Source organism: Diceros bicornis, chromosome 12 (genome assembly GCF_020826845.1).
Source record: "Diceros bicornis minor isolate mBicDic1 chromosome 12, mDicBic1.mat.cur, whole genome shotgun sequence".
Taxonomy (NCBI): domain Eukaryota; kingdom Metazoa; phylum Chordata; class Mammalia; order Perissodactyla; family Rhinocerotidae; genus Diceros; species Diceros bicornis.
The window spans coordinates 8,928,892-8,955,250 of NC_080751.1; the positions used below are offsets into that span (position 1 = coordinate 8,928,892).

General features: G+C 36.6%; 1 protein-coding gene across 4 annotated transcripts in view; it reads right to left on the reverse strand.

Moving 5' to 3' along the window:
- Window positions 1-26,359, reverse strand: part of CTNNA2 (catenin alpha 2) — a 1,068,899-nt gene that overhangs the window by 12,355 nt on the left and 1,030,185 nt on the right. For 2 of the 4 annotated variants that reach the window (XM_058550821.1, XM_058550820.1), the window contains 2 exons: window positions 25,308-25,442; window positions 14,597-14,740 (listed from right to left, as the gene is read on the reverse strand). In XM_058550821.1, the coding sequence (XP_058406804.1) occupies window positions 14,597-14,740; window positions 25,308-25,442 (279 nt within the window). The remainder of the gene's footprint in view (window positions 1-14,596; window positions 14,741-25,307; window positions 25,443-26,359) is intronic. The other 2 variants (XM_058550823.1, XM_058550822.1) reach the window with 1 other exon arrangement.

The window sequence follows — 26,359 nt, forward strand, 5'->3', positions numbered from 1 at the left end:
CAGTATTCATGCCCAGTCAATAACAGTCCTTTGTTTTATTGGTCTTAGACACAGTCTCAGAATTCTTCTTAAGAAAAAACATAGCCCAGTCAATCACTAGCAATTGATGCGAGTTAGCAATCAGGATGAAATCCATTTACTGGACCCACTATGGGCCTTCTAACTGCCCCCTCCCAAAGGCTATGCTTTGATTAAGAATGCTTTATTAATATCATTTCTTTCTCACTGTCATAATTTTTTCCTCACATAATTCATAAAGAATTATCTCTTAAATATAATGCATAAAACTGAAGTGAAATGTTAGACATATATGTAACTATATAAAATAATTCACTACACTAACCTAAAATAATTTCAACTCTTCTTTCATTACAGAAATGGGAATTACGACAAGAAGAAATGGATATCATTATTCAAAGGCTCATATGAAGTCTTCAGCGTAATATGTGGTTTAAAACCAGTGATTTTAATTAAATTAGTTTTAAATTTGAGCAGTTGATCCATGGCTATTTATAATTGAACACATTTTTCTGCCTACTTTGAAACACTTTTTGAGTAGATATAGAATAATACCCTCCAAATCTTTGTCTTTCTTCTTGGTCACTGCTTTTCCCATTGTGAGATGTAAACTCACTACTAATTTTATCATATATTCAAATAATTTCCAAGAGCACTCTGTATAAACTATCACAGACTCAGGAAGAGGTTTCCTATCTTTAGTTCGGAACACACCTCAATGAGTTGTAAGCATTAAGTCTTTTAACTTCTATCTAGATCCCACTTGAGGTTCTTGCAAGAGTTGTTACTTTCACAAAGAAGACCTCTTGACATTTAGAGAATGACCTAAGCTTCTGCAGACTTTTCTTATTGACTCTTCCCAACATTCCAAAGACAGGCAAGAGCACTGTGATTAACTCTACCTCGCCTCAAAACCTGCTCTTCCCACAGTCTTCCTTCTTAGTCTCGGTTATTGGCAACACAATTCTTCCAACTGTTTAGGTTAAAAAGCCAGAATCTTATGTTATACCTTGTTCTCTCCAACTCAGCATTCAATCTGCCATCATATCCTGTCAACAGTGTCTTTGAAATATATCCATTATTTGACCTCTTCTCACCTTCTCCAAGCCATCAGAATCCCTTCCTGGATTCTTGCAATATCGTCCCCTAATGAATTTCCTTGCTTCCCACTGTTTACTCCTTTAGTCTATTCCTAAACAAGAGCCAGAATGATCCTGTTAAATGAACTCAAATAATGTCACTTTTCTTCTCAACATTGTCCACTGGTTCCCCATCTCAGTCTGAATAAACTCCAAAGCTATCAAAATGGTCTTAAAGGTCATATAATCTGGTCCTCAGTAGTTCTGATTTCTCTCTCATTCACTCCATTCCTAAATACTAGTCCTTTGGCTATTGCTCAAACAGACCAGTTATGCCCACACTTCAGGGCCTTTGTGCTTATTATTTACTCTGTCTAGAATATTATTCCTCCAGATACCTGCAAGGCTTGGTCCTTAGCCTCCAACAGATCTTTAATCAAATATCAGCATCTTAGTGAAAACTTCCCTTTCCAAATTGCAACTCCATTCACACCCTTACCCCTCCATTTGCTATCCTCTTTCCCTCTTTCTTTTAATACTATTTTCACATGCTCATCACTATCCAACAAATCTTTTCTTCTTGAGTTTATTTCCCTCACCCCCTGCTATATCCCGAACACCTAAAACAGAGTCTGGCATATGGGTCTTCCATAAATATTTGCTGAATGTTGTTGAATAATTGTAACTTTATGGATGAGGAAATAAGAAATAACAAAGCTTTTCCAAAGACACAAGGCTAGGGCACAATGCCTAGTGCAGTATCCAACTCCCCACGCCTTCCACCTGTTCATTCTTCCATGGAAGAGTACCCAAAGGCATGATATTGGCAGGAGGGTGGAATTTAGGGACATAATAGAGAAAGTCAACTTTAGCTAAACTGCAATACAAATCTTGTGACCTCTTCCTCTTGCTGTGCCCTCAGTGGCACAGCTTCAGGATCATCCTTTACTCAGAAAATACCCACAATTTAATTTTCTGTGTTTATTGCTTCCTAAGTATAAAATATTGAGCTTTCTTTAAGGACCATCTCCCTCATTAATAGTACCAGCATCTGTGTTTGCTAGGTACAGTGCTGGTGTCTTAATAAATGATCTCTAATCTTCAAAAGAAGTATAAGGTAGATGCCATCATCCCTTCTTTAAATATGATGAAACAAATAGAGAAAAGGTAAGTTTTTTTGTGAACTTGGGTTCACAAAATTCATATCTAGTAGAACTGGGCTTCAGTCCACATGACACATGACATGCGGTCTTCCTTGACCAGGCAAATCCCCCATAGGGTTTTCCTGCTCTGAACTCTCTATTCCTGGCTATTGGTGCCATTTATCTGGAGCTAAGCACGAGTTATGGTGTGTTTGAACTGTTCACAAGTATGAGTCATGAGTAGCAATGAGGTGAATTTTCTTAAGCCACAAAAAAAAGGCACACCAACTTACAATCTTGCAATCATGATTCACATGAGATATGAACTAAGCAAGCAGCAGGGACATCATCATCATCTACTTACTCATTTTCTCGCCAGCAACTCAAGTCATCTGCATCTTCAAGGAAACTTGATTAAATAAAACCTCTAATTCTCCTTCCCCCTAGCCACCACTTGCTATTTATCCAAACATTATGAAAAAACTTTCTTAGTCTAAATTTCTACAACACAGCCTTTTACTCTGCCATACTGCAGGCACCATGACATGATGTCAGGCTGACTGATATAGTTTTAAGAACTCAATATATATTAGTTGTGACCATCATCTACACCATCTGACACATACTACTTCCCATATTTCTTGTTTAACTTCTAGTCTATAGGAGACAAAGACCAGCAACGTCCTTACACTGCAGAAAACACAAGACTACCCATTACAGAAACTGGCTCTAATCTTGGTTGTGCCAGTTACCGACGGTCAAAGTTTGAGACACTCTGGTAACCTCTCTCAGCTTCTACTTCTTCAACTATAAAACGGGGTTATTAATACCAATGTACTTTTTACCAGTTACTGAGGTCCAAGTGAGCAAGTAAACTTAAAACACTTTTTAATTTAAATAAGTATGTCACTATAAAAGATTATTACATAACTTCTGGGTATGTTTGGGGAGTCCCATGGACCACCTGGGTAACTCAGGCCCAAGGAACTCTACACAGGGAGGGGTGTTCCAACAGATGCACAGGGTAGTGTGAGGGTGCCATAAGACCTAGCGAGACAAGAACAAGGTACTTTCAAAAAGAGGTAAGCTTTCGTCTTCCACCTGACAGTGGGCATGACTAGGGATAAAGTATAGGTGGGGTGGTCTAGTTAAAAATCTCATTTTTCCCATTTATGGAGAATGATCAGGAAATATGATTCCCAAGAGAAATATAACATAGGATTCTGCTATTGGGGACCCAAAAACTGGCTGTGGAGTACAGCCCCAAAACAGATAAAGGTCAACCAAAAAATGCAGGTAAACCCTTCTTGCAATATGAGCAGGCTGCTCATTCATGGAGCTGTCCTTGGTGATTCCAGCCCAATTCTGGTTACATTTCTTGCTAGAATCAAATAATTAGTTACTTATTTGCTGCACTGTCTTTAAAGGCTTTATGTGTATGTGACAGTCTTGTCTCCAGAGCTAGACTTATGGCTGTTTATAAACAAGTACTTCCTGGCCTATTTTCCACAAAGGCTAGCACCACATAAGGCATACTGGGATTGAGTATACATATCCCTAGTGTTTAGTCAGTTGAGTGATGGATTCTTAGTTCAGGCTGCCTCTTAAATTGACCTATAAGACCAACCTACTGATAAAAGTTGATTAGTACTTCTCTTAATTGGGTAAATGTACTTGGGATATTTTCCAGATTTAATACATATTGAACATCCCAACCAATTAGATCTTTCTTTTATGTTACATCACTTAATCTTCACCAAAAAAAAAAGTGATGCATGACTTGATCCTCACTATTCAATAGATGAGAGAACTGAAGCTTAGAGAGATTAACTTGCTAGCTAATAAGACAATTACTAGGGATTCAAGTGCATGACTTCTGCTCCCAGGTATAGTGTATTTAGCAATATACTAAATACTAAATATTCTATACCAACTGCTTTTGAATAAAATAAGAAATAAAGGGCATTTAAGGTGGTTCCCCTGAGAAGCCAGGATACTTCTCCATACAGGTGCCTGCCAGAGCTTGGCCTGGTTAGGAACATTTTCTCCTGGAGTGACTGTGCTTTAGAGAAAACACAGCAAAAGCACCAGGGGGTTCCCTTCAATCTAAAACTGGAAATATTATTTCTTTGGTCCAACAAAGAACTTCTATGGATGGACAACTTATTGTCGTTCCCTTGCAAAAGAAGTTGAGCTATACAAGAAAGTTTCAAAATCACAGATTAAAGGACAAAGTATCCTCAAAAGACTGGAAATGCATAACAGTATTGCTAAAAATCATAGAAAAAATATTAGTGGTTCCTTTGAAAGAAAGCCTCAAATCTATGAAACTGGAAAATTTATTTCAAAAAAAAATGTAATTTGTGAACTTCCAAGAAAATGACAACTTTTAACAAGTGAACAAAGATAAACATTAAAGGGTTGGAGAGAGTCTGATACACTATCTTGCCCCTACTAAAAATCATACTTAATACTAAGATGAAAGTTTCCTCAAGGCACAATCCCTATCTCGGAAGTCCCTGTGAATCTAGTCTTTGACAAAGTTAAATCACCTCCATATTTATTACAAGATGTAAAGATGACCTCATTATTTTTTTACCTGATACACTAAAAAAAGGCCAGGCAAATTCTTCAAATACACTACAGCTACATCTTTGAAAGAAGAGTGATCTCCGTCATATCTGGAGTCACCACCTGTTACAGCTCTTCAATCTTCTCTTTAGAAAAATTAATGCTAAGCTATGAAACATGTTCAATTCCTACCTTCAACTTGCTTGGTTTCAAGGGTTCACCCAGCACTAATTTCAGCATTGCAGAGTTACTCATCATAAATATTATCTCAAAAACACCCACAAAAGTAATTTGAATCTCAAGGAGACCATCAGCCTGATGCACTTTTTAATATTTCTTAAGGAAAAAATATAAACTGTCACTTTGCTTTTTTCTTATGTTTTAAAATGTACTTATTTGTTATCTCATAAGGATTTAAAAAATATACAGAGAGGCGCCAGCCTGGTGGCGCAAGTGGTTAAGTGCGCACGCTCCGCTGTGGCGGCCCAGGGTTCGCTGGTTCGGATCCCGGGCGCGCACCGATGCACCGCTTGTCAGGCCATGCTGTGGCAGGCGTCCCACATAAGGTGGAGGAAGATGCGCATGGATGTTAGCCCAGGGCCAGTCTCCCTCAGCAAAAAGAGGAGGATTGGCAGATGTTAGCTCAGGGCCGATCTTCCTCACACACACAAAAAATATACAGAGAGAATAGTTCAAGTAATACGTAATGCTACGTGGAAAGACTTTGTTAAAAAAAAAAAAAAGTGCTGTAAAAACAACTGAACTGTTTTAACCTTAATACCCTTGTTTGTAAAAAGCAAGAAACTGAAGTCATTTTATCTGTTTTAAAACTTTCTTTGAAACAATATTATCACCAAAGCCCTTAATTGCCTTTGAGAGTAGAAATGTCTGCATCTCTAAGACAGGAAGATTTGTGGTAACCAAGAAGGGAGGCAGATGGAGACTTTTAAAAGGTGTATGAAGGTAGTGGCCAGAGGATACTGTAATGGGTTCTCAGGAGTCTTGCTTCTAGGAAAGTACACATCCACACCGTGATGCCAGGCTGGGAACGGGCATTTGGCAGATGAATCTGGAACCATTATATCTGCCATCTTCCACCCTTCCAGAGGGAAGAAATAAAAGGCTCCATTTCACATAGTATGTATGTTCTAGGTGAAAGGTCAAGATTTCAACCAGACCTATGGTTCTCATCCAGGAGCAACTTTGTCTCCCTACCACAGGACACACTGGTAATGCCTGGAGACATCTGATTGTCACTACTGGGGAAGAGAGGTTGCTACAAGCATCTAGTGTGGAGACACCAGAGATGTTGCTAAACATTCTACAATGAACAACTACAACAAGCCCCCCACAACAAAGAATTATCCAGTCTAGGCTATATTGAAATAGCCTAATGGAACAAGATAAGAGGTTTCCCAGGAAAGGGTCGAAAATGACTTCAAGTCCTGGGAAGCTCTCACCATAGCCCATAGGGCTCTCCTCCCGCCACTTCCTAGACCAGTATTTTTCAAAGTGTGATCCATTAGTCATCTGCACTAGGAACATTTAGGAATAGAACACAGATTCCTTGTCTCAGACGTGAGTTTCAGAACTGTGGAGGCAGAGCCCAGGAATATCTATTTTTATTTGCTACCCATATGATTCTTCTACAGACTAAAATATGAGAATCACTACTTCACTTCTCTGTTGAGGTCATTCCTTTCTGGATTTTCAACTATCACCTCTCTGTACGTGATTCCTCCAGGACTCCTAATGAAAAGAATGCAATCTCTATGGGGGCAGAGACCTTGGCTGGTTGTTTACTACTGTATGTCCAATGGCTTGATTGGGGTAGACATGAAAGAGAACAAGAGGGCACCTACATCATCAAAAAGACTCTCACCTTTTGGGAGAGACAAGATAAAAAAAATGAGCTACCCATTTGTTTAGTAATTCTACATTCTTGGCACTGTGCTAAATGTGTGACATATATTAACACATTTAATCCTAATAACAACACAATTTAGTAGATACTAGTATCATTCTCACTTTACAGCTGAGAAAAATGGGGCTCAGCATGGTCAAACAACTTGCTCAAGGTCACACAGCAACTATGGAAAGTCAGAATTCAATTTGTGTTCCACTTAATGGAAGGTATACACAGCCAAGAACTGCGACTCCATGCCTAACTCTCTCCAGTGTTTTCAGATTCCTCATATGATGTAAGCAGAGATTGTTAGGGTAGGGGGACAGATGTTCCTGCAAAATCTTAAATGGTGCTAACATAGCTAGGAAGCACACCATTTTGCCCTCTCACCTTTTTTCTTCTTCTTGTATGGAAAATGGAAAGATGGAGCACTAGCAGTCATCTTGGACCAAAAGATGAACTTGAGAGTAGAAGCCCCACATCAAGTAAAGCAGACCATAAAGTCAGAGGGAATCTGGGTCCCTGATAACTCTGGGTTCACTATACTGGCCCTGAACTACAGATATACTTATTCTATGTGAGAAAGAAATAAGTCGATTTGGATGTTTTATCATATGTAGTTGAATCTAATTAAAACATGTGAAAAGCTTTATACAAATTGTTAATACTATTATTGGGCATTAATAATTTAGGCTACTTAATCAAAAAGCAATATTTCATATTTAAATATAGTTAACATTTTAATATATCATAACTTCATGTGTGAGAGCAAATGAAACCAACCACATCACTGTGGTGCTTACTTTCAAATTCCTTTTTGAAATTAATTACTAATTTGATTAATTCACCTCTTTTGGAAGAAATTCTATGTTTCCATACCATTATCTTAAAAAAAAATGTCTAGTTAATGCACTAGAAAGTGTAATGAAGTAAATTACAAAGGAATTATGTTAGCTAGAAAAAAAATTAATTACTTGATTTTTCTTTTTTTTTTTTTTGCTGAGGAAGCCTGAGCTAACATCTGTGCCAATCTTCCCCTATTTTGTACGTGGGTCACCTCCACAGCATGGATGATAAGCGGTGTAGGTCTGCGCCTGGGATCTGAACCTGTGAACCTAGGCCGCCGAAGCAGAGTGCGCTAAACTTACCCACTACACCACGGGGCCAGCCCCAATTACTTGATTTCTGGCCCCAAATCTTAGGTAAACAATGCACTTTGAAATCTAGAATTTAAAATAAAGTCAAGTGCTTTCATGTAGGAAGAACGAACGAATGATAGACTTTAGAATCATTTATTGGGATCTTTCAGTGTGATAACGTACTACAATGGAAAAAGGGATGGCAAAGAAGTTAACGTAGTAAGCACACATTATGTCCTCAGTGTGTAAGGAACCAGGGTAAAAGTGAAGGACATTCAGACACATTCCTTATCCTTATGGATGTCACACACTAGTTGGGAGACATATAATTAAATAAATTCTTACATTGCAGTGTCATACCAGGAATGACAGAGAAAACACACCACGCTGTGGGAGAATATCAAGAGAGGCTTCCTGGAAGCACTACAGTATATCAACCACTAACTTTGTGACCTCTAGGAAGTTACTTAAATTCTCTGAACCTCATTTTCCTAATATTTTTAATGGAGGTGACAGTGTCTTCTCCACAGGATGATTATAAAAACAAATTGCATAGTGCATTTAAAATGCTTAGCACAGTGCAACATACTGAGCCCTCAATGTATCTTAGCTAGTATAATAAGAATTGTTATTTACTTCATGCAATTGTCCTATTGTCCCTCTAAGTGGAATTACTATTCCAGTTTATAAATCAAAAGTGAAAGCTCAGAGATTAAGAATGTTGCCCAATATCACCCAAACTGTAAAAGACGTAGTTGGTTTCCAAATTCACATCTAACGGCAAGAGATGCTTATAATTTAACATCTACTTTAAGAGAACATGGTATTCTCAAACTTATTTTTCAGATCTCTGACATCAAAATCATGTGGCTGTTACTGTTCTCTGCTTGGCTTTTATTCAGGTAAAATTCCAGGCCTTGAGGTAAATAATTTTACCTCGCACATCTTCTAAGAACCACCTGAGGTTATATTTGCCTGGGTCGGTGTAATAAAGGCAATGACAGAGCTACATGTCATTGGTTAGAAATATCAGGAAGAATTAAAAACAAAACAACAACAACAAAAAACTTTAGGTCAATATGGCAAAACTAATTTGCCTAATTAATGGTGGGCACTGGCATCCTACCAGTCAACTACTTCTAGAATGTGACAGTATCACCATCTCTGCTAAAACAATTATTGCAGTTATCTGCACAAACAGAGATGAATATGGAGAAAAAGCAAGGTTCCCTATTATTTCTTGACTTCTGAGTAAAGAAACTCTCAAATAAAAAAATACAAAGGATTCTGGCAATCTGGAACATGAGAACTGTGTGCAAAGCAATGAAAGGGCTAAATCCAGAACTGATCCTCCTTGCTGTGATCTGAGAGCCAGGTCTTCCAGCCCAGGGGTCATTCTCATGTCTTAGTCAAATGTAAAATACCTATGTAGTGCCTCCCTCTTCTTACATCTTTGAACACTTACATAACTTTCAACACAGATTGATGGGTATAGGATAACAGCTGCTGTCCATGAAGAAAAAAAACAAAGAATTAGCACTTCTATATGATTGTTGACTCAAATATATAGTTATGTAATTAATGTTTTTCAACATAGACCACAGATTAGGCCCTACACATTGGCGTGAGAGCTTGATTTCTCCAGCCATGATGGAAATGCTAGTATATACATTTCTTTCTCAATGAAGTTCACCTAATTAAAATTAATAAGTAGCCAAATAGCTCTACCAAACAATACCATCCAGAAACAAATACTGCTCTGGACTGTTGCCTCTATCCCTTATCTTGGCACAATTTGGGAGCTGTAGAACAACTAGCTCTGAACTTCATTAACTCCTTATATCGGAACATGACACTGAAAGATGCAAGATGGTCCCTTAAATGTTTCTAGTCTCATGCCTTTCCTTCAAGGAGATTTAATAGCATGACTTAGTAATTCTTTATACTTAGATTCTTAGAAAGTTCTTTCTTATGCTTAACCAAGATTTAAACCAATTTTCTCAAGAACATTCTTATATTACATCTAAATCCTATTTTTCCCAAATCTCCTATTCTTAATATTTTAATTCATTTTTTCTGAAAATTCTTCCAAGAACATAGAAATATAATGAGTCAGTTTTGTGCCTTGAGGAGATTCTGAAACTTTGGTGTGAAGATGAATCACCTGGTGTGCACTGTGGTTGAGGTGGGATGGGGTAGTTAATTACAGATTCCAAGAACCTACTCCTACTCCCTGATTCAAGAGGTCTGCAGCATGGCCCAGGATTCTGCATTTTAACCATCTCCTCCCACCCCTTGCTGGCTTTGGCATGCAGAGGATCCTCTGACCATTTTGATAAACACTCACTAAAATCAGAATGGGTCAGAAAAATGTCTTTGCTATCCAGCCCCCACCTACCTTTCTAACTTCACCTTTTACTTTTCTCCATCTTTCTATCTGTCTCTGACATTTTCAGGTCCAGTCAGCACAGAATAATACATCTATACCTTAATAGTCTACTCTGGGCATTCTGTTTCTCTCCTGGGCTAATCCTTTCTCTCCTCCTCTATCTGGAAAACTATCCATTTATCTGTGAAGCCTCAAAAAAATATTACCCCCTTTATGAAGCGTCCTCTTCCCCTTCTCTATAGGAATGTCCATATCACTTTGTATATATTTCTGTTAGAGTGATTATTATAATGTATCACAGTTACCGACTGTGTCTGTTTTCCATGCTAATTCCATATCCATCCATAAGACAGTGAATATCATATGTTATATACTCAATAAATGTTTGTTGAATTATAAATCTAACTGATGCTCTATTTCTAAAATTACCTCTGGGGACATTTGGGAGGCGGAGGGGAACAGTTGCCATCCTTGTTATTGTTCTTTTGGGACAAACATAATTCTATCTCTAACTTCTTTTAATAATCTATATTGTTCCACAAAATTTTACATAAGAAGCCCTACTTGAACTTTTTTGGGGGTAATTAGTTCTAAGAGAACATTTCTTGCTTTGTAAAACTGACTTTGATCATACTACTTCTTCATTACCATACAGACGAGTTTAGCTTTTGAAAGTGATTTCCTGAGATAACATATTATAGAAATTATTTTTTATGTCATGATAGGAAATTAAGAAGTATTTCACTGATGATGTAAACCAAGTCCTTAGAGTGTGGGATAAGTGATAAAGCAGTTCTACTCATGGAATTCTGGTCTGTTAGAAAGGCCAACATAATAATTTGGAAGGAACTTGGATGGCAAGAAATACCAGAAAACAGTGCCCTCTAAGTGATGCAAAGTATACACTGCAAATCATCTATGAATCTACAGCAACAGAGAGGCTTTCAAACGTAAGTGTGCTTCTTTGTCAGTCTGGGTAAATCATGCCCAAATCAATAACCTCTTTCCAAGTGTATCGGGGAAAGAGACTCCATAATCACGTGCAGTTTACTTAGAGTTTGTCTTCGCAACACTGGCTGTTTGAGAGCAGACTCTGACATGATTTCTGCTCAGTGCACAGCAAAACCTCTGTTTGCTTTTTGGAAAATCATCCTGGTTACATGGATTCTCATTAGCCTATGGGCATTTCCATGACCATCTGACATTTCTAAATCTAGCAATGATAATCCCTTTGATTATCCAAAATGATAATCCCTTTCCACCTATGTCAGAAAACCAGATTGTCTCAGAGCTAGAGTCTCCTGCCCCTAGTTCTTTCCTTTCATTTATTGTTCATCCACAGTTGTGGCTCTGAGTGACCATGTGACCTTTTGTGTAACTGAGAAAATGGCCGCCTGATTAAATCTTTATAAATAATCATTGCAATCCACTCGCTTGCAGCCTCCTCAACTCTTCTAAACAGGTATATCATATATGGTAAAGTTAGCATATGATTAAGGGGTAAGGGGCTCAGAAAAAGTATGGGGCTGGACTATAAACGACGACTTTTGATTTTGATACATGGCATATCTAAGATATCCTCTGCAACATTTACAAATCTGTGGTCTTGCTGACCTGAAATGCTCCTCTCCCCTCCTTATGTACAACAACACAAATCTAAAGCACTCTGTTCACAGTTAGCTGAAGGCCTCAGCTTCACAAAGAAGCCTTCCCAGCACAGTCCAGCCCACCCCAGATCATACCAGATTTCTTACTTCTTTGACACTTTTACTGTCTTCACCTCTAAGTTGACACTTGGCCTGTGTCTAGACTCCCAGAAAGGTTGCACATTCCTCAAGAGTAGGAGCCAGGCCTTTTATGTCTTTTATCCCCCATTGGACATAGCTCAGTACCCACCAATTCCCTACTCATCAACTCTTTCCAACACCACGAGAGAATTCCTGCAATACTGCATAGGTAATTGTGAACTGTAGAGTCTCAATGAAACTTAGCTCCATCTATTACTTAGATAAGAATATTTTTTTTTATCTCAACCAGAATAACATAAAATCATGGAGCTGAAAAAAAAATCAGTCTTCTAAATAAACACATAGCTAACTATATCATGGGCTTGATATCATCCATTTAAAAGAACATGATTCACTTACATCATTAACCAAATAACAGTACATCAGATATAGGGTACATTTTAAAACCTACTTTGGACTGAAACTTTCTTTCTGGTTTGAACAATTGTATGTCTCATACAAAAACTATATCTCATCAACTATTCAATCTTTTCCCCATAAACCATTTCTTAGAAAATATATTATAAAACTATAGAATTTTAGAGCAAAGATTCGTTAGGATATAACCTTTAGGTCATCTATCATATTTTACAGATGAGAAAACTGAGGCTCAAGAGATCTAAGTAATTTGAGTTATCTAATTAATCAGTGACAGAAATAGGACTAGTACACCAGTATTCAGACCTCAAATTAATGTAACTTTTGTTATACTTCACTGTTTCGTTTAGAACACAATATATGTATGTATTTTTAAATTATAAGTTTAATACATACAAAATGGATAAGAAAACACTGAACACCACTATAAATGAAACATGCACATGAGGATAAACAAGTGCATGCACAATGCATTCCATGGTAGACTCTCTTAATTTGCACAAGTGCACAACACAACCATTCTTAACTCACGAAGTTTAAAGATGATTGTATTCCAAGTGTTTATAAAATATGAGCATTTCTTACCTGGCAGCTGTATGAGGGGTTGATAAAAGACATTAAAAACTTGAGCTATGATTAGACATCATATTTTTCTGGCACTGAAGGTTTGCTTCTACCTGGGTTTCAGGGGTCTGGCACTTCTAATGGAAGGTAAGCCAGAGACTTGAGAAGGATCATCCAACATATAAGACTTTGGCATTGTTACCCACATTGCAATATTAAGTTGATTTCAGGTGATTGTCACCTAAATCTTCCTATTGGCCAGTTAGGGCTCTATTTTTCTTTATTGTGCCTAAAATCTCTACCGTTACAGTCACTTCTTTAAGTTAGAAAGCTTAGGTGGGAAAATAACTTCAGAAGTCACCACGCTACTCCACCCCAGGTAAAAAAAAGGGCTGTATAAGCTCTAGTGCTTTTGAGCTGTAAGAGTGCATAAGGTGGGGGTGGGCGTGGGGGAGATCTACACATAACAGAAAAGCTGTTGATGAGAAAGGACTCCTCCTTTTAAACTGCCCCCAATTCTCCATTACCAATATCCATACTCCGCCAGTTAACTAGGGATATACACTTTGAAAGAATGAATGATACCCTTTTAACATATTTCATAATACCCATGATCCACACCAGGATGCTTTTATCCCACCCAAGAAAACTAACAGGGCCTCACATTCTTTTGTTTTTTATTTATTTTTTTTAGAGCCTCACATTGTGATGGTCAAACCCTGTTAAAAACACCCACCTGGATGCTTCAACATCCCTTAAAGATTTAACCACCTCCATGAACTTTCTTTGCCCTTTTATATAAAAGCTAACATCTTGATAGTTTTAATAGGTCCCCAGGAGAGAACAAGGAAAGTGGAGAAAAATGCTCACTGCAGTCTTTCTAAATACAAAGGCATATAAAAGAATTAATCTGTAATAATAGAAACCCAAATGAAACAAAGAACAGCAGCTTTTCACCGCTCTTAACTACCAAGAAATCCTACAAAACAGCATCAGTGTTATGACATGCAACCAAAAAGAAGGTAGCAAATTTGTTTGTGACACCTTGAAATGGCTGCACCCTTAATCTGGCAAGAGTGGTGACTCTTTTATGTAAATATTTTCCTCTTTGCATTAGAAAGTTTTTGTTTACATCAAAACCAAGTTTGTTGATAATTGTTATGTATCAGTTTCTTCACAGTTTTACCCCACAGTTTTAGAAGAGCAGACTGATTCTCTGGGCAAACATCAACAAAGGATCTTCTGTGATCCTGAAATCTTTCAAATGAAGCAGAATACATTCTAACTAGCCTTCCTTGGAGAAGCTCACCAAAGGACTATCAAATGGATTCATTCCACATATGCAACGACTTTCAGTCCCAATGGGAAGCAAGACAGAAATAAAGAAATGAAAATACCATTTTCAATTCTCCAGCTTAGATCACGCTTGAAGAGTGTATCTGTGTGGTGGAATTCTTGACTCATATAAAGAATACATAAGTAGATCCTTTGCCCAAAGTTGGTTAACAGTAAATAAAGAGGGCTTGAGTGGTCACATGTTTACTTCCTTGAAACCCCATCCCCCTGCTTTCAAAGTTAATGTTTACAATAAGACAGATTAGATTAGAAAGCAAAGTTACTCACCATGGAGGAATCACTGCTTCCACTCCCGATTGGAGCTCCCTCAGCACAGGTTGGGAGGTGGGTAGAAAGTTGACTAGCCCTGCCCCCATCTATGACATCACAATCTACCTCATAAAAGGTAGTGAAAGTGCTCTGAACTCCTGTCTGATTTCCGAGAGATACAGAAAAGAGAGAGTGAGAGAGAGTGCAAGAGAAAAAAAAAAACGTACCCTATTGGGAAGGGATTAGGGAGGTGGAAGAGGGATTGGGTAACTGGGAGAAAGAGGCATATGAAGGAATTAGGTGCTAAGAGAGATATGAGTGGGCCTCCATGATATTAAGCAGGCCAGCCATTTGGATTCCTCATTGGCTCTCTTGAACAGATAAATGGACCATCTGGGAGAAGGAGGATGAAGAAGCACCCTGCCTTGTCAGGCCTTGTAGGGGACAATTGTAGTGGGGTTCAAAGGGGGTGAATCCCCTAGTTAAAGCATTGAAGATCACCAAGAGAAAAAGCAAGGGCTGTAGCTCTTAAAGCCTGGAACAGTACCAGTACGTGGGGAATCTCAAATGTCTTTCTTGGAAGTTCCATTGCCCTGCTGTGTGACCTTCCTCAAGCCCTTGGCCCCTGCACATCCAGCCAGTACATGGTACTAAAGGGATACTTACCTCTGTCATTGGGATCACTGAAGAACTAATGCATTCATTGTTGCCAGAACTGCAACTCTTTTTGCTCTTCTTTTTTGCACCCAAGGGTGGGTTGTGTGACAGGCACAATTTAAAAGATAAGCCAATAACCAATGCCTGTTTCTACCTTCAGAATTTCTACCTCCTAAAATGTTATCAATGACATCAAATAATACTGACATTCTTGACAAGTTTTTCTCTGTGTATCAAATATAACATACATCTAAAGGGAGTAGTTAGAACACACCTTCAAAACTAGGGAAAAATCAAATGCCAAGATTTCTACAATCATAAGGTCCCCTGCACTGCTACTCTCAGAAGTCACATTTAAGTGACTCAATCATGCTAAGTGACCATTTTTGTCACATGTGGTTCTGCTATAGTCATATAGCTTTGCTTAACTTCTGAGTCCATTTTTGGAGGGGAAATCAGGCAAAATGGGAAAATAATGTGGAGAGAACTAACGTCTTTTATTTTCAAGTGGAGATTTAGAAGTTTAAAAATATGAGCTACTTAAAGTTGTTGAGTGATTATTATGACAAAATAAAAGGAAGGGGTGATATTAAAGAGCAGGCAGGTCCTGAAACCATCCACATGGAAGCCAGATCTTTATTTGCCCAGTGGAATATATGAAAAGTGAATATAGGAAAAGAGAAATATTTTCTTTTTTCACAGAAAATATTTAAGTAACAGTAAGGATTCAAAATAATGGCTTGCGATTCCCGGCATCATAAATGGGTAAAGCCCAAAGCCTGTTTCTGTATGGAGATAAACAGAATTCCTAATTTGGAATTTTTTTTCTTTTGTTTTAAGCCAATATACTTCTATTTCTAGTCCTGCCATTCTTAGCTCACTAAAAATATAAGTGTATTAAGTAATCACAATTTAAAAGTAAGCAAAATTGGCAGATTAGGGAGCATTTTGAAGCACAGAAGCTACTAAATTCAAACTGATTATGGATTTGGCAACATTACCCCCATCTTTTACTTCGAAATAAGTGTTAAAGACATTTAAAGAATGTCTTTAGAGAATTAAAGACAATAGAGAAAATATCTGGCATATAAGAAGAAAGAAAGGAATTTTTCCTATATTTTTCTGTACTTATTAGAGGAAGCAATGCTACTCCACATATGCTTTCCTTGCTGTATTATTCTATTTCTATTTTCAGTAATTCTAAGTCTAAATACAAAATCTATATTCAACAGCTTTGATTGTGTGAGATTTCAAAATTAACGGATCTATGAAGTCTTATTTTCTTCCAATTATTACATATTGGATCATTGACTAGTTGGCTTATCCTTGCTTTTTTATGCTTTATAACAATCCCATTTGGTTTTAGAAATTAGGCATCGCCTGATTTTCCCATTGTAGGGAATGTGATATTCATTTACCATTATTTGCCAGTTTCCAAAAAAAAAAAAATTATTACGTACTAGAAACTTATTTGCACCATCTCGCCTTTCATACAAAATTTAAAGGTCATTATTTTAAGATTAATGATGCAATTGTCCATTCTTCCAATAAACACCTTAAGATTTTTACTACTCAACAAAGAAGGTACACTTCTGCCAACATTAAGATATTAGAATAAAAATAAAGTTAAACACTTCTTAAATATTAGAATAAAACAAACTAGATTTAGATTATAATCTATTGGTATTTCTTATTAATTATCTATTGTTTATTTGGAAATGGAGCATGACTTCAGGAACCCAATGCAAAACTAGGCTGCATCAAAAGGATGCAAAGTGGTGAACTGTGCTGACTTTTTAGGTGAATTTCGTATGATTGATTGCGATAATGTCTGTAGTTATGAAATTGGTTAAAATAAGAAAACTTTCTTTGATGTAGAATACAATGTCAGGATCAGATAATTTCCAACACTTCTTAGGATCTAATCTCTTGACAATGTTTATGAAAATTAAGTCTTACTGCAATTATGGATTTGATGCGTACTTCCTATGGCATCACATAAATGGATGAGTTAGCTCTTCAAGATAAGATATGAAATGACTGCAAGATTTCAGTCAAGAGACACCGTTATTAAAGTCATGGTTATAATTTTATTCTGACCAGAGAGATATAGGGTTGGTTTCAAATTTTGTTTATTTGTTGAAAAACAAATGTTTTCATCTAACTTCTTAGTCCAAAGGATTGAGAAAAGTCAGATGGAATAATTTGTACACTCCAAAAGAATAATCCACAGATGTCTTTACAAAGTAATTCATCATGGAAGACATAATCAGGCAGTTGGTATGCAATTTGACTAGAATGTTATTATTGAAGAAAAGTACTTCAGCAAGAGAGAATCCAATTAATTTTGATAGCAGCAGATTTGAATTGGGAGTTCCAAGATAAAGAGATCATGTTTTGAGTTTGTTTTATGATAGGGTATCACACACAGAATCTTGGGCTTAAAAAAGTACATGGTTCTTAGAAGATGATGCTAACTGGAACTTCTCCAGGATATTCTCTCTCCGTCACAAAATACATTTGCAAAAGAAAATGGATGAAAGAGGTCAAGAGAGAAGTTGTGCACATTTAACAGAACATCTAGCTGGAGTTCCAGTCCAGTTCATTATCAGGAAGGCATCTGCACAGATGAAGGTATTCAGAGAAAAGCAATAAAATAAGATATAGTATTGATGATGATAGGAAAGGTTAAAGTCTAAATTAAGAAAGCTTCCCTTCAAGAAGATACGATTAGGATGAAATATTTGAAATATATTTGTTGCCCAGAAGGAAAATGACTGTTCAAGATGAGTAAGACGATATGTTCTGAAGCAGTAAAAGAAATCTGAACTAAGAAAACTCCAAATTGCCCATCCAGAAGTCTTTCCTATTTGTAAGATACATGGGCCATAACATGGCACATATTTCTCTTCTAAGGGCTCTGATCAAAGCCATATTTTATGAATCATTTAAATTAAGCTGGAGAAACCATTGGACAAAATAATCTGTAGGGACAGAATGTAGACGATAGTAAATTAAACACACGTTTATTTCTAGAATATAGTAAACCAAGAAAAACAGTGAATACACAGAGATAGCCATCAACAGACACTCTGCTATTCTAGCTGAGAATGCTGAACAGTTAGATGAGAAACTAAATGGAAGAAAAAAAAATAGATTACACAATCTAATAAAAGTACAATGCACAGAAAAATTTATCCTTTTCATGGAAATTATTTGCTATTAGAGATAAAAGGCTTTGAACGCCATTACCCAACCAATATTTAGCACTGTGCCTTTTACGTAGTTGGAACACAATAGAAATGTTGAATTCAATGAATCAGAAAATAGCCTTATGTGAACAAGAAATAAATACAACTCTTTGAAGCTCTGATTGTTAGGTTGTCATTAGAAATTAGGAACAACATATGAAAACACTGATCTTTTTCTGGAAAAATATTGTTGTCAAAATTTTAGCAAATCCAGTACTGAACAAAAAAAATCCTGTCTCAGTTTTACTATGAGGTCTCTTTATTTCCTTTATTTTGAGTCATCTGAGGTAATGGAAAATTGTGGAAATTCAATAATGAAATTTCCCAGATAATATTTAATATATGGTTTTAATATTCTTCTCTTTTTTACTTACTTATCTTTTATTATATCAACTTGTTCACATTTTAACTCTTTAACTCCCTTCAGTCCAGGAAATCTTGGGGCATGTCCAAGTAGGAACAAGAAAAAAATCACAATGGATTTAGGTAACCAATTTAAAATAATATACTTCTTGACTACAGCTGACAAATCCAATGGACATAGAAAAACCAGCAAGCAGGAACTGAATTACAGATACTATTTCTGAAAACAGGTATTCACTCAACACTTTGGTTTCCCATAATTATTTGATTCAATTGAAGGGAACAGTATATCTGGATTTCCTCTTACATATCCAAACTAGTTAAAAATGGCGGGGGGGGGCAGCTTCTAAGACACTATTACAGACATTAATTATTTAAAACATAATAAATAACGAACATCTTAAAACCAGACAATTATCACATATAGACAATATCTCAAAATTATAATATGTTTCACGGGAAAATGTTATAAACCAGTACTTCTTAAATAGTTTTGACTGTATTTCACAGATATCAAAAGATATATACAATTATTGTCCCTCATCTAGGTACCTCCCATGTGCCTAATTTCCAAGTTTTCACAAAATATTCCTATTCATTGGCTGCCAAATAATCCTCAGAATATTAAATGAAATATAAGGCATTAATTGCTAATACATTAAATTGTGAATCATTTGCCTTTCTTCTTCTAATTAGAGGCTTTCAAAACTTGAAAAACTTCTAAAACTCAAAGCAATGAAAGTTCACTGATTGAACAACAGGTAATGGCATTGACATTTCTGAGACAGAGACACTCTTTTTAAAGCCACTGACCCCTTCTACTCTTACCAGCAATAATGCCCTCAAACTAAAACAGAAACTCCTTGACCCACAAGTTCAGGTGATGCAATCAAATCAATCCACTGAGTAGATCCAAGTTAGGTCAATCCATGTCTCCAATTAAGGTAAAAAAGTTATTTTCTTGGTTCATGTCCCAGCTTTTCCACAACAGAGTCTGTTTTCTTATTTTAGAATGAGAGCATTAGAATATAAAGTCTTTCTACGTATAAAACAATTCAGTCAGATAACCTACTGGTTTAATTCCATCAGTGAATAACTGATTTTTTTCAATGAATAGAATTGATCTTATAAGTTTAGAGTCACCATCGAGTATGTAACTAAAGAGCTACTTTTTATAACAACACAGCAGTATACCATCCTCCTTTGCACAAGACTATTTGAATTCAGCGAGACAACTATACAGGTGTGGTGCGACAGACACAAAGCTTCCTATGATGCCTGACACCCAAGAAGATTTTCACATTTTTTATAAAAAATCCTATTTCCCATTTCTTCCAAAATAATGCCTTGAGTTTGTTAAATGTCATTTTTATAACATTTAGAGAATGAATTTGCACTGAAAAACCGCTTAAGGATTAATTTTCTCTGAAGGTTTGCATAATTTGGGTTGTGCAAAAATCAATGACCATGTACAATGATACAAATGTAACTAAGGAAGACAATCAGAATTTAAATGGTTATAGTTTGGTATCATTCCAGATTGGAGGGTAGGCTTTTGGGAGAAAGATTGAATTATGCAACAACCCATCTTACAAGCAAAGTGTGTGCAAAGAACTGTCATTCTCCAAATGGTAAATTCCTGTTTAATTTTCTTACTGTTACAGAGTATTTCCACTATCCCTCCCATCCAGATTTATCATCTGCAGTTTGTTTTAATCTTACTTTCTCCAGACCTGGACTCTACTACTCTCCCTAGGATCAGGAAAAGTCCTTTAAACCCACATACTTAATGGCCTACCCTCCAGAAGGTCTGAATAAAATTCTTTGGAACTGCTGTGAATTCGTTGAACACATACCCTTTTGTTCAAATGAAGCACAGAAATACATTCCAAACCCAAAATGAAATAGCCAGCAATTTAGATTTTTTCCATTACTACTACACTTTGATCACTGGAGATAATCAAGAATTGACCACAGACAGAATCAGAAGATATAAAAAAAAAGACTCTTTCCCAAAGTTGCTTAAAGTACAGGTCTACACAACTAGGTACAATGCTTTCTTCAATGACTGTTTCCTCCCATTACAAAATACTGCCACTTTTCTTTTTATAGAGGGAATACAGGACTTTTCAAATAAAATACAATTCTTATCTCAGCAATTTGTTTTTTTTGCAAATATATATAATTGTACAAAAAATTCCCACATTTTCTTTTCCCTAAATTGTATTAGATCAGATATGTCACAGCTGTCAACCGTTTGTTCAGTTCTTGATTATTACTTATTCAGGGGGTAAGGAAGTAAATGTCAAATCAAGTATATTTGTTGTGTGTATATGTGTGTGCACGTGCATATATGTATCTTTGATTATATGCCAGCGTCAGGTAGGATTGATTTGAATATTATCAGTTTCTAGTATTTTTATGAATGTTTTTCATTTATCACCATGAATATTCATGTTGATTTTAATTGAGTCCAATTTTTTTAATGATGTGAAACATAGGCAATAAGAATGACTGCAATTGACCCTTCATTTCCAACTTTCTCTTTACCAATTCAAATCCTACCAGTGTTGCGAATTATACTTGCTCACCTTGTCAAACTTCTCTCCATAACCCAATTGAGAGGGATTCAGATTTGGAAAGGAGAGATTTAAATGGAAAAGAACAAAAGTGCACAGTAGGGCAAGTTACTCAGTCCCTCAGGAACAGGTTGGGGCTCCATTCAATCAGCCTGAGGATGTAGGGAACTAACATTCCTCACCTCCAAACTCTGTTCCTGTATTTTGTTAGTGTGAACAAAGACATTTATATGCAATAAAATCTATTAAAATTTGTAGCATTTTCGTGTGGAGTCAGCTATAAGTTACATCAGCATCCCTCCGTCTATGACCTGAACATCAAATTCTTGTCCTGAGCAGGGTTATTGCTCTTGTGTTCTGACTTCATTGTTACAATGTGGCTCCTGTTCTATTTGAACTTAAAAAAAAAAAATTAGGTGGAATTTTTCAGCTTTATCAAAATGCTTGATATTCAACATTCTACATTCTAAAATCCTACACTAGTGTTTCCAATCTTATTCAAAATAATGCACAGAGTATAAATCTTTGGGTAGCTAAAGATAATCAAAGGTTATGGGATGGTTTTTATTTCTCCGATCCATGAGTACATCTCCATTGTTAAATTTAAAAGAATCCATTAAATCCTCTGAAACCTAGTGACTAAAAATTAATTAAAAACATGACAATCAAATATAGAGATAATTTGCATATCATGGCATTGGAGCTTATTTGTATTCAAAATATATTTACATACTTAAAAAAAATATTGCCTCAACTTTTCTCTCATGAGGAATATAATGGATATTACCTGCACTAAACGAGTTTCTGATATACTATGGTTCAATTTCTCTTTCTTCTGTTTTCTCTTCTTCCTTCTTTCATGCCTCTTCCCTCCTAACCCCCTCCTTCCTTCCCTTTCTTTCTTTTCTTCTTCTTTCTACATTCCTTTTTCCAAAAAGTGTGTAAACTGGCTTAAGAGACGAAATAAACACTAAACTAAGCAAAGAAATAAAGCCAGTTTATTAACTAACAAGTTGTTTAATCTGCTGAACTTTAGCTTCCTCTACTTTCACGCTAACATTTCTATCACTCTATTCGTTTTTTAAAAAAATTTTCTCTTTCTCATTACCCCTTAGCAACTACGTTGAGCTGAAATAGCTCACAAATGCATCGTCTACCTTGAGATTTAATAAAAATGGCACCTCTCAGCTATTGAAAACGGTTTAAGCCAATAACTTAAAAAAATTGATTGCCAGCCAGAAAACTTAACGGTGCTTTTTAGACAGCAGTTGTGTGAATGAGCATATGTAGGCATACTTCTTGGATTGCTTTATTTTTCTAGTTCCTCATCAGGACTCATGAAGAGCTTTTGTACCCATTGTCCCCCATGACGTGTTGAGTTATCCTGCCCTACCCCTCTCAAGCCAAAGGCAGATACAGCAGAAGAGGTCTTTGCCACTTTGTACACAGAATCACATAAAACATATACATGCTGACATGGTATATAATTGTGCACATGTACTTTTTGTTCACCATATGTTCATCATGCCAGCACAGGACTATAAAAACATGGCTCTCAGTTTCGAAATCTATATCATTTTTCTTCGCAAAATGGAAATAATCTATCCAAATCTGTTTTAGTGGAAACTCTGACTTTTAACAAATTTGACGAATTCAGCTTTGAATCCCATGTACGTAAATACATAGGGAAAAAGGAAGGAAGATTCAAGTATTTCTCTTTTTTTGATTACACATGATATTATAGTAGCTTCTCCTTAAAAATATAGCAATTTTGTCATGCCAGACAGCAAAATAAAGGGGACCCAAAGCATGGGTGCACTTTCTTGGCAAAATCATTGAAAGTTTCTGTGTATGGGGTATCTCACATTCTTGACTCTTTCAGAACTTTGAAGGCAGTCATTTGTGTCTATTTTGCAAAATAAACATATTGATTTTTTTTCTTCATTGGCCATCAGTGAAGGAGGATGAAGAATAAAATGGAGGCAGTGGCAAAGACAGCAGACTCTAGATGCAAGTATGGCACCAAATAGCAATCAAGCTTGGAGAAAATCAGGAGGAGGCCAAGAGCAGGCCCACAACTGAGCAATATATAGCAAACCTTTATAATGCATTTGACTCAGAATTATTATAAAGTGGTATAACATTCCTCTAAAAGAAGCCTTCTCCCGTGCAAGGATTTAGGAACTTCGCCAATAAGACTCAAAGAAGGAAACAGGCTTCTTGATGGTGTTCTCAATCTCAAACACCTCTGCAAATGCCAACAGTGCAAGTGATAAAAGCCAGTGATGGTTTGAACTACATCTAAATGAGGAAACGACAATGGAAATGAAGCTCTGGAGGCAATGATGAACAATGGGTACTGAGAGGATGATGGAAAGCAACTTTGCCAGTAAAACATCACCTAGATGAGGTTGTGGAGTCTGAGATCCACAAAGATGCTTTGCGCATCCATGTAAATAATAAGATTTGGAAAGTAACACATGAAAGCACACAAGGCAAGCTAAACAAAAAGCACTCAGTTCCACAGGTGCTATTTACAGATGGACATGGAAGCTGAATGGTATGGGAAACTATACCATCGAGGCTGAAGATAAGAAAGGAAGCAAGGGAGAGGCAATGTTTTCATCACTTCTCAGCAGAGAGAATCTTGATAATTACCAACTTGGCAGAAAGGACACATTGCAAGACAGATTGCTCTTGGTTGTTGAAGAATGTTGAAGCAGGATCATTTTGGAAATGCAAAGAGGTGACTATGCTTTGGGAAGAGGCACAAAATAGCCAATGTATTGGGCTCTAGGTGGGACTGCATGGAACAGACTTTCCAGATGGCATCAGCTCTTTTCCCAGCTGTGTTTTCTGCAAGCCAAACAATATAGGAACTGAAATCTTTGGGTTCAAGAATGATTTTTCCACATATTTTATCAAATGGTCAAACTGCTGAATTTCTGAAAATGGCTTGGGGAAGAATTGAGCTTCATGACCAGTCTGATTTCCATGAGGCATTCACCATGGTGATAATGTTATGTTCCTGGTGATGCCACGCTTAAAACAGAAGCATCATGGTTGACTGGGAAAAGAACTAAAGGTGGCAGAGCCACACTTCAGAATTTGCAACAGTTTACAGTAGATGGCACCTTGTGTTGAAAGAAAGGGATTGAGGGAGAAGAAGCCAAGGTGAAGAACCTCAACACATACATTTGGAAATCTTGCCAAGAAATCACGATTCTTCTATTCATTGAACCTATTTCTTTGCATTTGATGAAAATGGATAGATACTCATATTTTCATGAGAATGGAAACACTGGAGTGATTGAGTAAAGAATATATAATTGTTAGTGTTTGACAACTATGTTAGTTTTTGGCAACAGCACATCAACCTGTATGAAATTCAAACATTTTCTGGCTTTCAAGGGTTACTGATAACCTAGTATGCATTGGAACCTGATGAATGAATTCCTATTATTTTCATCATCTCTAACATGTGAACACAATCCACACGTAGAGAAGCTGGCTCCTGAACAGAGAATGAAAATTACTAGGACTAACAAAGGGAAGTAGACTCACAATGAGTAAATATACAAAAGCCGCAAATAATTATAATAGTCACAGCTTGGCAATGAGTTTCCAGGCGATGAAATTAGTTTTCTTGTGAAGAATGGAGATTTTACAAGGCTAGTATAAACACAGGGTAATTGGAAAATCAAATTGCTCTTTGTGAGTTATTGTAAGGTCTGGAATAATGGTGATAACATTTATCTTAAAAAAACCTCCCTATGAATCACTGTAGTTTGGTGTTTTTAGCAGTACTGTTGCCAAGAATGCTTGCCTTGGAAGTACAACAGTGGGAACCTTAATTGTGAATCCCAAATCCCAGCTTACCCCTGACACAATGAGCTCTCCTCCCAGATTCTGTACTTCTGCCTTCACCTTGCTGCAGATATTAAGCTGATGGCAATACAAGGCAATTCGTTGAAGGTAGGCTAATAAATCCTGCTTACATGCTGAATCAGGACACTATAAAACATTAAAAAAAGTGATCTCAATTAGTAAGTACTCTTTAGTTTTTAACACTTGCTATATAAAAGCTGTGAGAAGAAAAGGTTTCAGCGATGACACCTTAATTACATCCATTTAACTTAACTTCTTTATAGTGCATTTTAGGAAGACCATAGCCAATAGTTTAGAATGGTTAGCTCTACTTTGATAAAATTCTATAGAAAGAATATTGAAGATCTTCCAGAAAGTGTTACTAGGACTTCTGTATATATGTTTATGAGTAGTTTTACCAGTTGTCTTCTAAACTGTTAAGAAAACTTAATATTCTATAGGTTTTTACCTAGTGGCCCATTCAATATTCACTATGTGCAAAGTTATTTAATACAGACAACCAAAGCAATAGATGCTAGAAGGAAATCGCTCTGTTTGGCAATCTCTCTGCCACAGCATAGAGTTTCAATTCAATTAGTTGGGGGACAAAATCATTTGTTTCCTTTGGCTTTCTAAGAAATGCATCATTCATTAAAGGAATTCTATTGCACTTCTTGGATTTTCATATTTATCAAAATTGTAGCAACCTGATAAACTTATTTTAAACAAGAGACTCTGAGAAGGATCATGACCACTGAAAGAAGAATAGATATGAGTAAAATGAATTTAAAGCCAATTGAAATAAACTCATAAGAGTAACAACAGAACTGCTCAAAGAAGGCACCAGAGTCAACTATGGTGAGAGATTTGAAATTCTCTTTGTGACTTATGTCGGTAGATGTCTATCAAATACACGCTGAGTTTAGCTGAACATTGCCACAGATATTTACATGACTCCCTAAAGCATTTCTGAGGCTTGAATGCCAATGGCTATCCTGTAATTAAAATATATTTCTATTGCTATCAAAGGTTCAGCTCAAGGGGCTGGCGCAGTGGTGCAAGCA